Source organism: Indicator indicator (assembly GCF_027791375.1).
Source record: "Indicator indicator isolate 239-I01 chromosome Z unlocalized genomic scaffold, UM_Iind_1.1 iindZ_random_scaffold_45, whole genome shotgun sequence".
NCBI lineage: Eukaryota > Metazoa > Chordata > Aves > Piciformes > Indicatoridae > Indicator > Indicator indicator.
The window spans coordinates 52,017-68,508 of record NW_026539138.1 but is presented as its reverse complement, the minus strand read 5'-3'; the positions used below and the strand labels follow the sequence as shown (position 1 = coordinate 68,508).

General features: G+C 46.9%; 1 protein-coding gene across 1 annotated transcript in view; it reads left to right on the top strand.

The window, feature by feature from the left end:
- The window catches only part of RUSC2 (RUN and SH3 domain containing 2), a 54,578-nt gene that overhangs the window by 22,211 nt on the left and 15,875 nt on the right, over nt 1–16,492 (top strand). The window contains exon 2 of the mRNA XM_054398322.1: nt 13,874–15,955. Coding sequence (XP_054254297.1) covers nt 13,981–15,955 — 1,975 coding nt within the window. The 5' untranslated portion in view covers nt 13,874–13,980. The remainder of the gene's footprint in view (nt 1–13,873; nt 15,956–16,492) is intronic.

Genomic DNA, 16,492 nt, shown 5'->3' with positions numbered 1-16,492 from the left:
GGGGCCTACAAGAAAGCTGGGGAGGGACTTTTTAGGCTATCAGGTAGTGACAGGACTAGGGGTAATGGAATAAAGCTGGAAGCGGGGAGATTCAGGCTGGAAGTGAGGAAGAAGTTCTTCCCCATGAGAGTGGTGAGAGCCTGGAATGGGTTGTCCAGGGAGGTGGTTGAGGCTCCATCCCTGGAGGTGTTTAAGGCCAGGCTGGATGAGGCTCTGGCCAGCCTGATGTAGTGTGAGGTGTCCCTGCCCATGGCAGGGGGTTGGAACTAGATGATCCTTGTGGTCCCTTCCAACCCTGACTGATTCTATGATTCTATTCTATGATTTTAAACTGATGTCAATAAACTGTCAAAAAGTACCTGGGTGTCACCCTGGTCATGAGAGGCTTTGCTTGGTAAGCATCTACATAAGAATGTTAAGGTATATAAGAAACAGAATGAAAAAATATGGTTGGTCATAGAATTATAGAATCATTTCAGTTGGAAAAGACCTCTAAGGTCATCAAGTCCAACTGTTGACCTAACACCACCATAGCCATTAAGCCATCTCCCAAATTGCCATGTCTACATGTTTTTTGAACACTTTCAGTGATGGTGACTCCACCACCTCCCTGGGCAGCCTATTCTAACACCTGATGACTCTTTCAGTAATAAAAAATTTTCCTAATGTCCAGTCTTAACCTCCCCTGGTGGAACTTGAGGCCATTTCCTCTGGTTCTATCATGTGATACTAGGACAAAGAGAAGACTGACACCCACCTCAGTACAACCTCCTTTCAGGTAGTTGTAGAGAGCAATGAGGTCTCCTTGTCTCCAGACTGAACAACCACAGTTTCCTCAGCTGCTTCTTATATGAGACTTGTTCTCTAGATCCCTCAGCAGCTTAGCTGCCCTTCTCTGGATGCACTCCGGCACCTCAATGTCTTTCTTGTATTGAGAGACCCAAAACTGAACACAGTATTGGATGTACAGCCTCAGCAGTGCCAAGTACAGGCACACGATCACTTCCCTACTCCTGCTGGCCACACCTATTCTAATACTGGGGAGGATGCCATAGGCCTTCTTGGTCACCTGGGCACACTGCTGGCTTATGTTCAGCCAGCTGTCAACCAGCAGCCCTAGGTCCCTTTCTGCTGTGCAGCTTTCCAGCCACTCTGCCACAAGCCTGCTGTGTTGCATGGGTTTGTTGTGATCCAAGTGCAGGACCCAGCATTTTTCCTTGTTGACCCTCTCACATCTGACCTTGCCTCATTGATCAAGCCTGTCCAGATCCCTTTGCAGAGCCTGCCTACCTTTGAGCAGATCAACACTCTTACCCACTTTGGTGTCATCTACAAACTTACTGAGGGAGCGTTTAATCCCCTCATCCAGATCATAGAATCATAGAACAGTCCAGGCTGGAAGGGACCTCCAAAGGTCATCTAGTCCAGTGCCCTCTGCAGTAAGCAGGGACATCCTCTACTAGATCAGGTTGCCCAGAGCCCTGTCGAGCCTCACTTTGAATATCTCCAGGGATGGGGCCCAAACCACCTGCCTGGACAACCTGTTCCAGTGTTCCACTAGCCTCATGGTAAAGAACTTGTTCCTAGCATCCAGTCTAAATCTACTCTTTTCCAGTTTGAAGCTGTTGCCCCTTGTCCTATCGCTACAGGCATTTATAAACAGTCTCTCTCCATCCTTCTTGTAGGCCATCTTCAGGTACTAGAAGGCTGCTATTAGGTCTTCCTGGAGCCTCCTCTTCTCCAGCTCCCTCAGCCTGTCCTCACAGCAGAGGTGCTCCAACCCCCTGATCATTTTCGTGGCCCTCCTTTGGACCTGCTCCATCAGGTCATTGATAAAGATACTCAACAAGACTGTCCCTAATACTGAGCCCTGGGGAACACCACTTGTAACCAACCACCAACTGGATCTGACTCTCTTCACCACAACTCGCTGGGCCCAGACAATTTTTTACCCAAAAAAAGCACCTTGTGATGTTGATACAGAAAGCAGGGGAAACTGCAAGCAGTTAGTCAGCCCACCTCAGAAGCAAGACTGCAGAGTTGGAGAGAGTTGAGAAACTGACTTGGAAACTGCACAAAGTTCTGGAAGACTCCCGTGAGACTGAAGTAATGGCAATTTTTTTGTGTTAAATGGGAAACTGTAGGTTTTGCAATAGGAAATAATTAATGGTCTAGAGAAAGTCAATAATGATGTATGAGGTGCCCTGCTTGTAACATGGTAGTATCCTGGAAGCTGAGGAGGATTTGAAACTGATAACACAAATAATTTTCACGTACTGTGGTTAATTAGTCCATGAATCTTGCTGTCAAACTTCGAAGCCCAGCAATAGTCCCAAATGACTTGGCATTTGTGTGAATAAGACTACACAGTGTATTTATAGTATATTTTCAGAAGCTGCAAAGTTTTGAATCCTCCTGGTTAAGCTGAGGTCCATCTCAGTGCAAGGGCAAAAGACAGGCAGATTTTTCTTCACTGCCTGTTGAAGGTACTTGTTCTTTTCTCGGATGTATCTGGTCCAGAAAGGACAAAACAGCTTCAGGAAAGGAAGTGTCCAAACCTGAGCATGTCCTAGCTGGGAAGATCTGGGAGCCTACAGTCTTAAAGTGTCTCCCCAGCCCTCTCAAAGACATTAAAAGCAGAGTGGTTGTCCCTGCACTAAACTCGGTGTGTCCACTGGCACCCTGACCTGCTCTTCCAGTAGAGAAGCAAGGATCATCCCCATTTGCCCTCCTTTTAGTGAATAGGTATATGCATCCTCTGAAGCCCAGGAAGACTTTCCTCAGCAGAAGACCTTGGTTAATCCAGGGTTATCAGATTTAGTTAGTCAGGCCCTTAATGCTCTGTGTTGAGCCCAGTCATTCCAAGTCTAATTAGCACATGAGCTGTCTTGTGGAGTGATATCCTAAAATAAACTGTCCCAAATAGAGCTTTACAAGCTGAGTTTGGTTTAGGTTGCCAGCGTCTGCAAAGGATAAGTTTCTCCTCTCAGAAGAAAAGTATGTGTAATCATTAGGACCGTCTGGTCTGCTTCATAAGTATTTTATTAAGGCTCTGGCTTGCCTTTCGTTACTTCTGTTGCATGGAAAATATTCTGTTGCGTAAATTGGTGCTGAGGTTTTATCCAGATCCTCATGAGTTCTGCCTTGCCACCAGCCATGTGAATATACAAACACACTAACACATCAGGAGGACACTGGGAGGGAGCCTAGTGACTGGATCAAGGATCTGGGAATACTCTTGTACATGAGCAGAATGAAAAGCTTTGGGACTGCTCAGGGGGTGGCAAATGTATTAGAAAATAGGATACTCTCCCTCCCCTAGCCCAAGGACACGCAATGAAGTTAAATGTGTGAAGGACTGACAGATACTGTGGTGTGAAATTTGGTGTGGAGTGCACTGGTTCAGGAAGATGGAAGCCCTAGAAGTTGCAAGAATTCAGGAGGGAGAAAAAAAATGAGGGGTACTCTAGAGGACATCAAGAATATGATCATGTAGGCTTCTAACATTCTGTGGGTGGGTTATGAAACCTGCTTCTAGACATAAACTGTTCCTATGTGGAGGAGGCTGCCTGTGACTGATGGGGAGAATGGAGCAGCTGGTCATTCATTTGCCTGCTTTGGGGTTATTACACCTTATGCAAGCATTTGCACTCTGATGGCAGAGGTGGAGGATGAGGCTTCACCTCTGATACTGTCCACAGATGCCCACATTCCTGTGCTGAAATCAAAACTTCTCTGTAGCGGTTATCTTTGAAGACTAAATACGTTACCTATCCATTAGATCTTTCTCTTCCTTCTGTTTCTGAGCTGATGGAAAGAGTTGCCCTTGATTTTTTCTTTCTTGAGAAAAGCATCCTCGATAGACTCATTTTGAACAGACCTGCTGTGAAGTGCAAAACATGGTTTTGAATCTTGCATAGTCTTGCTGTGGTCTAAGGTTTTGTTCCCAGTACTGAAGCTTCTTGTTCCATCATCCTGGGAATCCTTCTGCCTGTTTCTTTTACTTACCCTGAATTTTGCTGAGGTTCAGACAATGTTTGATGTAATTACAGACCACCTGCTTGCACAGGGACCTGGCCAAAAAAAGGTCAAGAAATCCACACGTGTGTGAAGAGTAATGACACAGATTCCCTTTTCATATCTGTGTTTTGTAGGGTCCTTTACTTCAGCTACCGCAAAGGATTGCCAAATTCAACCTGTGGCCTATAAGCAGTTTGATATCAGCAGCTAAGGTATATGTGGTACTGATACCCTTCAGAGGAGAGGATAAATTTGATGCATCATTTTTATCAGATGCTGCCTTTATTTGACTCAGCCTTTTTGCTTTGTAGCATGCTGTCATCACCAAATCAGGGTGCGGCCAGGCTCCAGAGCACTGAGTTGCTTATGGCATATTCCTACTTTGGAGAGACAGAAAATTTCTTCCTATGTGTTCAGTTACTGCTTCTGGTCTTTGCAGAACTACCTAGAGCTAGGAAGAGTAAGCTGTTGGGTGCAGCTGCATTTGCAAAGCCATTTATCAGCCTACTGTGAAGAGGAACATCTAATAAAACCAGGGTGCTGATGGGATCTTTTCTAATTATGCTTGATTTTGAAGCTGGTTCCTTGCAGTGTGTATTAAACTCCATGTGGGATTGCATAATTTAAAAGTAATACAGCTCTGCAGATGCAGGCATTCTAGCTGTCTGGCAGAAGTGATGCCCACAACAGCTAGGAACAGCCATACTGGAACTGTGTCTCCTGTTCACTTGCAGGCGGATACCTACTCCTGGTAGAAAACCATTGCACCCCACCACTGTGTTAAGTCTGAAAATAATCCTGCCAGGGCTTTTGGACATGTGTAGCTGCTTTATTGACAGTGGCTTCTGATACTTAGTTGTTTCAAGAACTTGGCCCTGCTGTGGTTTCACTTCACTTTCTTTGCTGCCTTTGCTGCCTGTACTGCTTTTGCTATGTGGCTATGTGAGGTTGTACATTTGTAATCCAGCATCTAAAAGACATTTGGTTTTCATTTGATACTGAGTGATTCCTCCATATGTGGAGCTTTGGCTGAACAGGCAATAAATACGATTTTACACCCTCTTTAACCAAGTTATCTTAAGACTGAGTTCCTTATTTGTCAGGCTTTCTCCAGTGGCCACTGTTGCATTTGCCTTGCAGGGAGGCCTCAGGATTGTTTTGCAGCTGTGACTCCTGCAAGGTGTGGTGTGGACAGAAATGTAATGCTTAGTTTAATTTGTGTAGGGAGGTGGCAATAGCGAAGCTATGCAGCTGTGGAGTGGCTGGAGGATGGATGTGCTGACTTGTACAGCAGCGTGATACTGTTCACTATCAAGACAGACAGTTCCTTTTTGGGCTTAGACCACCTCTTTTCCCCAAATCCTGAAGGTGATCTAGGATGACTTGAGGTGCAGCTACCCTTGTGGTTTTACTTTGTACAGGTGAAAACTTGCTTCCAAATTTACCCACCCATAAGCCTTGGATAAGCAGGGCCTCCCCTTTGCCATGGTCTGGGCAACACCAGTAGTCTGAAGCCAGATTCCAGTAAATGTTAGAGAGGAAGGAGAGAACTTAGTGGATGTGATTCACAGCTTCTCGTTGAGAAGTCCTTTGAAAGTGCAGTATTTCTTGGGGTTCTATAGATCCCCACCAGCTCCTGAGATCTCTAGTATTGATGAGAAATCTCTATCCTTAGGAAGCATCCATGCCCTCTCCAGCTGTTGCTATCATCTCAGGAGCCTTTGCCCCTGCAGTGCACACCTGAGCAAGAAAAACTGCTCATCCACTGTTGTGTGTAGCCACATAAGATACTTCATGAGCAGCTCTGCTGTCTCTTATGCATGCAGGCACAGGTCAGAGAGCCAGCTTTGATCCACAAAGCTGCACTGTTTGATGCCTAACTCCCTCAGCAGTACATTTTATTTTCTGTCCTCCTGTGGTTGTTGTGGAGGGTTTTGAGCTCACAGCAACCAGGCATAGAAGTTGGTGGGAAAACCTTCAGTCCACACTTCTGCTGGCTTTGGCTCAGGTTCGCTCACAACTGCTGTCTTGTTTTTGTCACTGCTCAACTGCAGCCTTTGGTTCCTGGGGTCCTCAGCCAGGCAGGTGTGTAAAAAGAGCATGTTCATGAGGCAGCCAGCTGACAGCCCTGCTTTGTAACTAAGCCCTTGCCCTGGCCCTGGCCCTGCCCAGGTCTGTGCAGTTAGGCAGGAGTTAAGTTTGGCATCTTTAGTTACTGATTCTGATCAGCAATTTCATTTGCTTATAGGATTTTTCTTTTTCTTTTTGCATGGGTTCTTCAGTGTTCTGGGAACCCTGCAGCAGCCAGGCTGCAGCTGGAGTTTGAGAATCTATGTTTCAGAAAGGAATTGTGTAGTTTCTGATCCTTTAAGATATTCAGTACACTTTTAGAGAGCTCAGACAGAAAAAATGCCATAGAAGTGCTGTCCCCCCTCCTGCCACTGCTGCCACTGCTAGAGTGTCTGTGATAAGAAAGGATTTACTGTGTCTGCAGTTTAATTCAGCAGCAATTTTGGTGTGATATTAACAGCTAGAAACATCAGAGTCTTTTTTCTCCTCTATGAATTTTCATACAGTAATTAGGAGCATATGTGGTGGGCATAGGGCAGAGGATGGCCAGTGGGGAGGAGGAGCGTGTTCCAACCCAGATCACCTCAGTGGATGCTCATGAGTCACAGCCTATAAGTGGCTCCTGCCACATGCCAGATGATGAGTCACAGAGCAAGAGAGCAAAGTAATGAGAAAAAAACTGGTTCAGTCACTGTCCTGCTCATGAGTTAGCTGGTAGAGATCTGCTGTTTGGGGTATTTCTAATGGCTTGTGTAACCCAAAAATGCCCAGAGCAGCTGGGGCTTCTTTTCCTCTTACTAGGAGGCAGTACCTGCTTCATGCTGATTGCATCATTACCTGTTGCTTATTTTCATCTCATGCAGCCCCTGATCTTGGCTGGCAAGCCCCTGACCTGCACAGCTCGTTGCTGCCATGAGCACAAGAGCTGTGACTGTTCATCATGTGCTGCAGTTTCCATTTTGAACATATCATAATCCCATATAGTCCTGGGATGTAATGGTACGTTAATCATGGGCTTAGTCAGGCTGTCCTGGAGACTGGTGGACAAAGCCCTGGCCTATGAAACACCATGTTGTGGAAAGAAAAGGGAAGTCGGCCTTTCAGGAAACAGTTTGCTCAGCACCACAAAAGGAATCAGCCTGAGTTGAGACAGAAATTTAGGAAGTGCTTAGTCTCTCTATCTTGCTGCTCCCTTCATCCAGGCAGACCACACTGACTGTGTTCCCTGTTCCCTGAGGCAGGGAAGGAGAGCTGGAGCTTTACAATGAGTCAAACAACCAGTATTTGCATTCACACATTGCCTTTCTTGAAATGTGCTGGATGATTTACTAAATGATTTAATGAAGGCATTAATTTGGCAGAGATGTATTAGCTGGTGAGAAGTAATTATCTGGTGAGATGTCCAAACAAATATAGTAGCTACTCACCCTGATGGTTCAGACCCCTCTTCAGGACACTCATTCTCTGCCTCTCACCCCAGACTCTTCACTGATGCCCTGCAGCTTCCTGCAATTTTCCTGTTAAGTTTGTTTTGAAAGCCATTCAATACTTTCTGGAAGCTTTTGGAGAGGCAAAGCTGTGGCAGAGACACAGCTCAGTGTTACTTAGATCCTGGAAACTGATGCTGGAACCAGTGAGCCCTGAGATTCCCCCATGCTGTCTGAAGTGTAGCTTTCCATTTGGGTTCAACTCTCAGCCGTCTTGCCTGTGTAAGGAAATGCTCAGTCTGTAGAGGTCAATGTTTACAAAGGAGACAGAGGAGTCCTGTAAAACTTTATTTGAACAGAGTCCACACCACAGATCTCTGCAGTATCTCTCCAATTGCTGGAGGTTGCAACCTCCTTTTATCCTAATTTCCCCTCTTCCTTTCCCCATTGGTTGAGGTATTTGGAATGTACAGACTTCCCGGGCCACCTACCACATGTTACCCCCTTACACGTACACCCCTCTGCATCATACATGCCATGTTCATTAAAATGAGTCTTTACACCTCCCTGGGTGGAGAAGTTAATATTCAGTAGCCTATTAAGCCTGCACACTATCCCGAAAGTTCAGGTTGTGTCCAGCTGTGCCTGGTCCCTGCTGCCTTTGAAGGACACCTTGATAATTCAGGGAAAGACCCCTGCGGAGCCATCAGTGGTGAGGATGCAGAGACTTCTTTTTACTTGCAGGTTACAAAGATAAGGTCAAAGTATTGAGATTTTTAGCCTGGTCCTCTCTTCGTTATCTCAAGTTTCATCTAGCAGCGTCTTCATTTTTAAGGCACATTGTACCTTAATCCCGTCACCTGGAAACAGATTTATGGGGAGTAAACAGAATATGTCTCTCCCTATGAAGTAAAGAGATGCCTGCATTGTGCCCCTGTCTGCAAGCTCACACAAACCATTGCTTTCTGTAGCAAGTCTGCTTGTGGTTGTTTCAAAGAACTGTGTGGTTTCTTCAGATAAGTTAATGCAAATGCTTTGTAGAAGTTGTGGTTTCACAGGGAACAACCCTCAAAGAATAAGCAGCTCTAATACAAAAGGTACTTTGCTGGTTCATCTATGAAACAGAATACCCAGCTTTTAGCCTTGTTCTTCCATCTTTCACCCTTGAGTGTCTGAGGAACACAGTAATGATGGTGAAACCATAGCCATTCAAAAAGAGGCAGCAAGATCCCTCACATTTAAAGATTTCCACTGAGCATTCAATTTTATAGGTGAAGTGACTGAGATTTGCAGAAACAGTCATCTGTTCAGAAAAGCCAGCCTCCAAAAAACCAGCATCACCTCTAGTCAACAGTTCTGATAGTCTTGCTCCTGCCTCTTCATTCTCCATTCTGCATGTGCAACCTTTTGTATTTAAACCACGTTTATTTCTTAAATCTCTGCATGCCTCCACCAGGACTGCATTACATTCTGTGAGGAAACTTGCTGTTTGTTGAAATCCATTGCTCCACATGTGCATCTGACAGTGCTGAGCAGAGCAGGATGTTAAGCAATCAGCAATGGAGCTACAAAAGCATGTCTTGAGCATTAACAGGTAATGGGTAGATGCCTAGAGGTATGTGGCCATCACACCTAATACAACAGCACTTGGAGTCTTAACGGCAGCAGAGTTTTGCAGGCCAGTTTTAAGCCAGCTCTGACGTCTTCTGCATCTTCACAGCAGTGTTGCAGAGGCAGGAAACTACTCCGCAAGCCATGGAGATGTACCAACCACCCTTAAATGTCCTCAGCCTTTGAGGGTACAACAGAGAAGGGATTTGGGGGCCTCTGTGTACCACTCAGCAAGGACTTTGAAGGTATCAAGCATAGATCCTGAAGGGCTCAGCTCTACATAAGGTGCTGCATGCTCCTGCTATGTGCAGCATGCTGCCTCCTTTCTAAAATACAGACATGGCATGGCAAGCAGCTTCCAGATCCGTGCTGTACTATCCTTTGTTGCTCAGCAGTCAGCTCCTACTTCCCTAATGCTTAGCTGTGGTTGAAGAGTTTTTGTCTTGTATACATATGCATGGGAGTACAAGCATTGAGGAGCAATTCCACACCACACCATAGATGTCTCACAAAAGCCATCCTTCTCTGCTCTGTCTTACCTTGACTGGAATGAAGCTACAGATAATGAAAAGTTTGTCTCCAAGTTAACCTGTAGCACCTAAGCAAAGATCTGACTGAATTAACAACCTGTATCTCCCATGCAGTAGCAGATGGTGTCAGTATGGAGAAGGCAAACAATTTTGAGATTTTGAAGTAAAATGGATGTTGTACTGATGTGTTCAGAATCATGGTGCTTTCTGTGTTCCTCCCTGTCTTGTTCTGCCACAACATGCTTTTCTGGGCAGGGATCATTGCAAGATGCTGTGTCTGCTGTTTTGCGTGTAGGATTGAGCAGGATTCAGTATACTGTGGGGTTGTGTTACTGCAAATGATTAAAAAAAAAAGTGTTCAGGTACAGGCTGCCTATCCACACCTCAAAAATTTCCCTTGCAAAGGGCTGTGAGAGCTTTAAAAAGAGCAGAAACTGAGACTGCTCTACTTGCTGGATTTCATGTCCCAGCATCAGTCCCAGCCTACCAGACTCCAAATAGGAGGAGGGAGGGTTCTTCTACAGTGTTCCAGAATTAGGAAGGGAGAGTCAAAGGATCATACAGCTGGGGAGGATGCTCTGGCTTTGGGAATTGAATCACTGCACTGGAGGTGCCATTGCCAATCTCTGTGCATCTTGAAGACATCCTGCTGGGAGCAGGCTGTGGGTGTAAGCCGAGTGGGCATTCATCTGCTGCAGCGTGTGTGACAGCCAGGGAATGACTGTCCACCTGGAGAGCTTGTGCTACCACCCAAGTAATTGGGTAGAGTTCCATGTTGCGAACAGAGCTCCAGAGAGACAGCTGGGAAATAGCTTTGTCAGCTCTCCTGACGTTTTTCTGTCCAATGTCAAAGTGTAACTGTGTAAGCCTTGCCCTCCCACATCAGCTTCTGCACAAACAGGAAATGTGTGCTGCTCAGCGGGGCTTGTCAGCAGCTCAGTGCTAGTGCTGAGAGCCAGCTCCAAGCAGCCATTTCCCAGAGGCAGCAGAGTCCTGGTGCTTCAGCAGTGAAGTGTGCTGTCATCATGGTCTGTATCTTCAAAATGATTCTTTTGAATTGATTACTTTGTGGCAACACTCAAAACACAGAAAAGCTTCATGGTGAAATGCGATCTAAGCTTTACAGTTAGCCCCAAAGGCAGAAACAAGGACTGGGGAGGTGTGCATGAGCAGATAGGCTCATTGGGGTACCAGCTTGGGAGAGAGGCACGTGCTGCTACACATACAATCAATGGTGCACAAAGTGCAAAGTGGGACATGGGCACTGCCCCAGACGTTGAACACAACGTTCAGCATGTGTGTGTGATAGGTGCGAAGTCAGGAGCTGCTCTTACCTGAGTTTTGGAATCCGTGATATAAAAGATCTAACCCTAGGAACTGTGCTCAGGACACATTCATTTCTTTCAGCCTCTAGAGCAGTAATTGTGGGAAAGGAGCCAGAGGCTTGTGAGACAGAGGAGTCACTGAAACCAGAGTGAAGGACAATAGCAGTGCCAGGGAAACTATAGGTAGAGGAGAGTTTACAGTTGCACAATAGTCCAACTGAGTATGGTCCAAGTGGTCAAATGACCTCTCTACATCAGAACCTAATCTTGAGTGAAACATCCCAGCAGAAGCAGAAACGAGGTGTGCCCTTCATGTAGGTCTCATGATGATCTCTGGTGGAGTCTGTCAGAAGGCTTCCCTGCTTGCTAGCACTGGTGTTAGCATTAGCTTTTACATCATTGGATGTTTACTGTAAACACCAAGTCCATTTCCATCTCTATTTTTTTTCCTGCCAGCATCATCCTGTGTCTGTGAGAAGCACTACTATGCGTGGGAGGAAAGTACTTCTTTTGATGTTTTTTTTAGCATCTTTTAATTGCTATTCTTATGCTATGAAGCCATAAGAACTGAAGTTCCTGATCTTTCTGTGAAACTGTCTCATTACTTACACTGTTGTTCTAACTCCACTTATCCCACATTTCTCAGTTTCCCTCCTGGGCTCCCATGCACTATTGCAGCTCTGCTCCAATTCCATTATCATCCTATAGTCACAAATCCTGGGGTGAGTTAGACAAAACAAGACACCAGAGATGCCACTTTCTGGAGTCTGAAGGTCAGTGATGGCAGCAAACCCAGGGTTCTGAAGTTCAAAGCAGGATCACAGTATACCATGTCAGGATGCTATGTGCACTGATGATGACTGAATGAAATATGGGGTGTAGATTGATGACCAAGAGTGTTTTGGCCAGGGTTTTCAGAGCAAGAGGAGAATCTGTGGGAGCACTGGATGATTTTTTAACCCCTCAGGATCATTTTGGATCACTGTTGTCTTTTGTGGTTTCTCCTTCTCCTTACTGCTGTTTCAGTTTTCATGTGCATTTCTCTGTGTTGCCTTCTCTGACACATAGAAGGGAACGCAAGAGAGAAGCTCCCCCAGACTGCCCTGGCGGTGCTTGCAGGCTGGACCTCTGGGTAGATGTGGAGTGGGAAATTAATATATTCTCTGCTCACCCACATCAAATGCCAGTGAACTTCTCCCTTTAGGGAGTGGGGCTCTTCGTCACCTGCCAGTACAGCTCTTGGGACTGTGGTCTATGGCAGTAGTACTGTTGTGAAGTGCAGCAGGTAATAAGATAAACAGATAAGTGTCACAGATAATCATAGATTCACAGAACAGTTTAGGTTGGAAAGGACCGTAAAAATCATCTAGTTGAAACCTTCCTGCCATGGGCGGGAACACCTTCCACTTGACCAGGTTGCTCAAAGCCTCAGCTAGCATGGCCTCGAACAAGGGATGAGGCATCCACAGTAGTGTAGCAGGCTGTCACAGGACTGTGAACCAGCCATCCTGAACCACAATAGTAACCAGTATAAGTAGTGGCTTAAATGGTTAGCAGAAGGCAATGTTCTGTGTGGGACTTATTAAACCATCACCAGTGTCTCCCCATGGCCTCACTGAAGTCCTCCATGCCTTTTCAGATGAGAGGCCTCTACATACACAGGTAGTTGCATACTTGGGTATATTCTGTTCACACCATTAAAAGAGCTCAGGAGCTCATAGGCACCTCAACACAGGAGAGATGTGGAGGTGCTGGAGCAAGGGCAGAGGAGGGCAATGGAGCTCATGAAGGGCCTGGAGAATGACTCTTATGAAGAGTGACTGAAGGAGCTGGAAAAGAGTAGGCTGAGGGGAGACCTCATAGCTTTCTACAACTACCTGAAAGGATATTGTAGAGAGGCTGGTGCTGGTCTCTTCTCTCAGGAAATTAAGAAATTGGTGCTGTGGTTTAGTAGTTATGAGGTCTTGGGTGACAGCTTGGACTTGATGATCCTTGAGGTCTTTTCCAACCTTATTGATTCTGTGATTCTGTGAACAAGAGGAAATGGGCTCAAGCTATGACTGGGTAGGTTTGGACTGGACATTAGGAAAAAATTTTTCACAGTAAGAGTGATCAGGCATTGGAATGGGCTGCCCAGGGAAGTGGTTGAGTCACCAACCCTGGATGTGGTTAAAGGTCATTTGGATGTGGTGCTTGGGGATATGGTTTAGGGGTGAACTTTGTAGAGTAAGATCGTAGGTTGGACCTGGTGACCCTGAGGGTCTTTTCCAACCTGAAAGTTTCTGCGATTCTGTGATTCATGGTGGGGGCTTGAAATTTGGAGAGCAGCTGTTGTTGCTGCTTTCCCTTTCCAGTCTGTTCCTGCTTTCCAGTCTCTGCCTGAACTTGTCTGTCTCCAATGTTCCGAGGGCCTGACAGTTCAGTGTTTGGATCTTAAAGGAAAGTTCAAGGTGCCTAAAGGGAGGCAAAGATACTTAATGCAGTTTGAAAAGATGGACTGCTCTCATCAGAACGCAGCACTGCATTTCTAACCCTGTGCAGTCTACAGATTTTGCTGCAAGCAGACAGTGCCATACACAATGAGGTCTTCATTTGGCCCAAAGCCTGTGCAGCCCTTCGGCCACTTCAGTGAAGTCAGTTACTCACGTCAGATAAGGGTCAGCTGGAAGCACAAGTGTTTCCCCAGGAGTCTGCAGGGAGAGGATCATATTTGTCTCACGCTGTGATGCTTTTCCTGAAGAGGGACAGCTCAGGACTTTGTGCTAGGGTACATTCCTGGCAAGAACCAGCCTATTTGTCTGCACATGAAGTCTTCAGTCAAACCTAGGATACTTTAAATAATTACTGCCTTTTCTGAGAGGTGACTTCCTTTGTGTTTTTCTCTTTCTAGGTATCTGAATTTCCTCATGAGAAGTGCCCTCCCTGCCTCTCATGTGCAGTCCTACGTGCCCATGGGCAGCACCAGCTTAACTAACGTCCTGAAGAGCATTCCTCACCATGGATAGTCCACCCAAACTGACTGGTGAGACGCTGATTGTCCATCACATTCCCCTGGTGCATTGCCAGGTTCCTGATAGACAGTGCTGCTCCATGAGCAAAAGGACCAACCCCTTCTGCCAGCCAGAGCTCAGCATCACACAGACCTCTGCCCTTCCAGACAGAGACCTTTCACAGACTGACTCCTTGGTATATAGCAGCTTTCTTCAGACCTCTGAAACCTCAGCAGAGGCCTCAGACAACAAAGAAGGCAAAGCAAGGGATTTGATTGTCCCTAGTGTCAGTAAGCGACACAATCCTTTCCTGTTGAGTGAGGGTGAAGACCTCAGCATCTTTGGGGATGATTTGGGTCAGAAATCTTTCCATCTTCACAACTCACTTGTGGCTGGAAAACCTCCCTTTCATCTGCACGAGCTGGCCTTGCCCCCATTCCACCTCCACGACACTAACCACATTGTGAAACCCTGGAACATGGCCAGCCGGTCTGCTGTGGTAGATGGGCAAGAGGACAAAAGCAACAGTCATGACATCCAGAAGAGGAACAACGCAAACAGGTGCCCTCCAACCTCAGAACACATGGAGCTGGATGAATGCAGCTGCCGTCGTGCCAGCTCCTCCAACTTCTCCTTCGATGGTGGTGATCAGGAGTGGAACCAGAACACTGGAGAACTGCTGAGGAATGAGGATGCCCTGAACAGTCGGACATGCAGCTGTTCCAGCTCCGAGCTCCAGCACTGCCGCTGCTACAGTTCATCAAGTCAGTCTGAAGTGACTGACCAGCAGATGGGCTACATCAGTGACTCCTCCTGCAACAGCTCTGATGGGGTGCTGGTGAACTTCAGCGCTCTCTACAACAAAATGAATAGTCAGTCTCGCTCTAACCTGAATTCAGCCAACCTGTCCTGTGACTCTTCCTTCTGCAGCCACTCAGACACAGGAGCTTTTTACCTGGATTTGCATTCATCACCCACAGAATCCAAGATGTCTTGCGAGTCACATCACCAAGAGAGTTCAGGGAAGGTGTGTGGGTGTCAACACTCCTCTTCACCTGTCCTAGATGCTAACTGCAACTCCTACCACCTCCACTGTGAGCCTTGCACTTCAGAGAGCTCAGACCTCACTGCTTGCTTCCAGAGCCAAGCACGGCTCGTTGTGGCTACGCAGAATTATTACAAGTTAGTCACATGTGACTTGTCTTCCCAGTCATCCCCCAGCCCAGCAGGATCTTCCATAACTAGCTGCTCGGAAGACCATACCAAAGGTAGCCCAGCCCAGCCCACTGAGTACTATCTGTTTAGAAGGCCTGACCTGAGAAAAGAAGAAGAAAGGAGCGTGGAACGCAGTGAGGAGGAGGCAAAGCAGGAATCCACCCATAACATTATTGAGGGTCAGGTCTATGTGAACGTTTCACCACCCAACCTCAACACAAGCCGGCAGCGCTCCAGAAGCTATGATCAGAACCTGGACAGGAGTCCCAGCAGCAGGCTGGGCTCCTTGGAGCGCATGGTGAGCTGTCCAGTCAAGCTGAGTGAAAGCCCAGCCATACCCATCCAGAGTTCTCCCCCGAAGCGAGTGACATCTTTTGCAGAACTGGCTAAAGGCCGTAAAAAGAATGGCACCTCCCCACCACTCCGTTCTAGTGGTGATTCCTCCTTGGAGTTCTCCCCTATCCCTGAGGCACAGCGGGATTGCCCAAACTTCCTTGAAGAAAGAGCTCGTCGCAGCCAGAGTCTTCCACCCATGCCCTTCATCCACGGCTTGAACCGGAGCTATGAAGGCTTCTGTATGAATCACAATTTTGGGGACAGCCAGGCTTTGTGTTCCACCAAAGACTCTGTCTCCAGTGAGAAGGTCCTCAGTGGGCATGGGGCAGGTGAGCAAGCCTCTCTCTCCCTGCTGACGGAGGTAGATGCCAGCTTCTCAGGTGGCTATGCCAGTGGCCATGGACAAAGAGATGTTAGAGCCCGCGCAGACGGTAAGGATCCAAATTAGGCAGAATGGAAAAGCAAAAAGAAAGGCTGCACTTTGGGATATGAGGGGAGCAACAGAGGCAATGGAAGACCAGTGCCTGTGCAGTTTGTTTCCTGGTCTGCCACTCCCTGGGACAGAGCCCTGCTGTGCTTATTTCACACCTACGTCAGCACAAGGGTCTTATCCTTCACAGGATCACAGGATGTTAGGGGTTGGAAGGGACCTCTGGAGATCAACCAGTCCAACCCCCCTGCCAGAGCAGGACCATAAAATCTAACACAGGTCCCACAGGAATGCTTCCAGACAGGAAGTCTCCAGAGATGGACACTCCACAGCCTCTCTGGGCAGCCTGTTCCAGTGCTCTGTGACCCTCACAGTGAAGAAGTTCCCCCTCATGTTGAGGTGGAACCTCCTGTGCTGTAGCTTATATCCATTGCCCCTTGTCCTATCACAGGGTGCAACTGAGAAGAGCCTGTCCCCTCCCTCTTGACACCCAGTGCTCAGATATTTACATACATTTATTAAATCCCTTCTCAGTCTT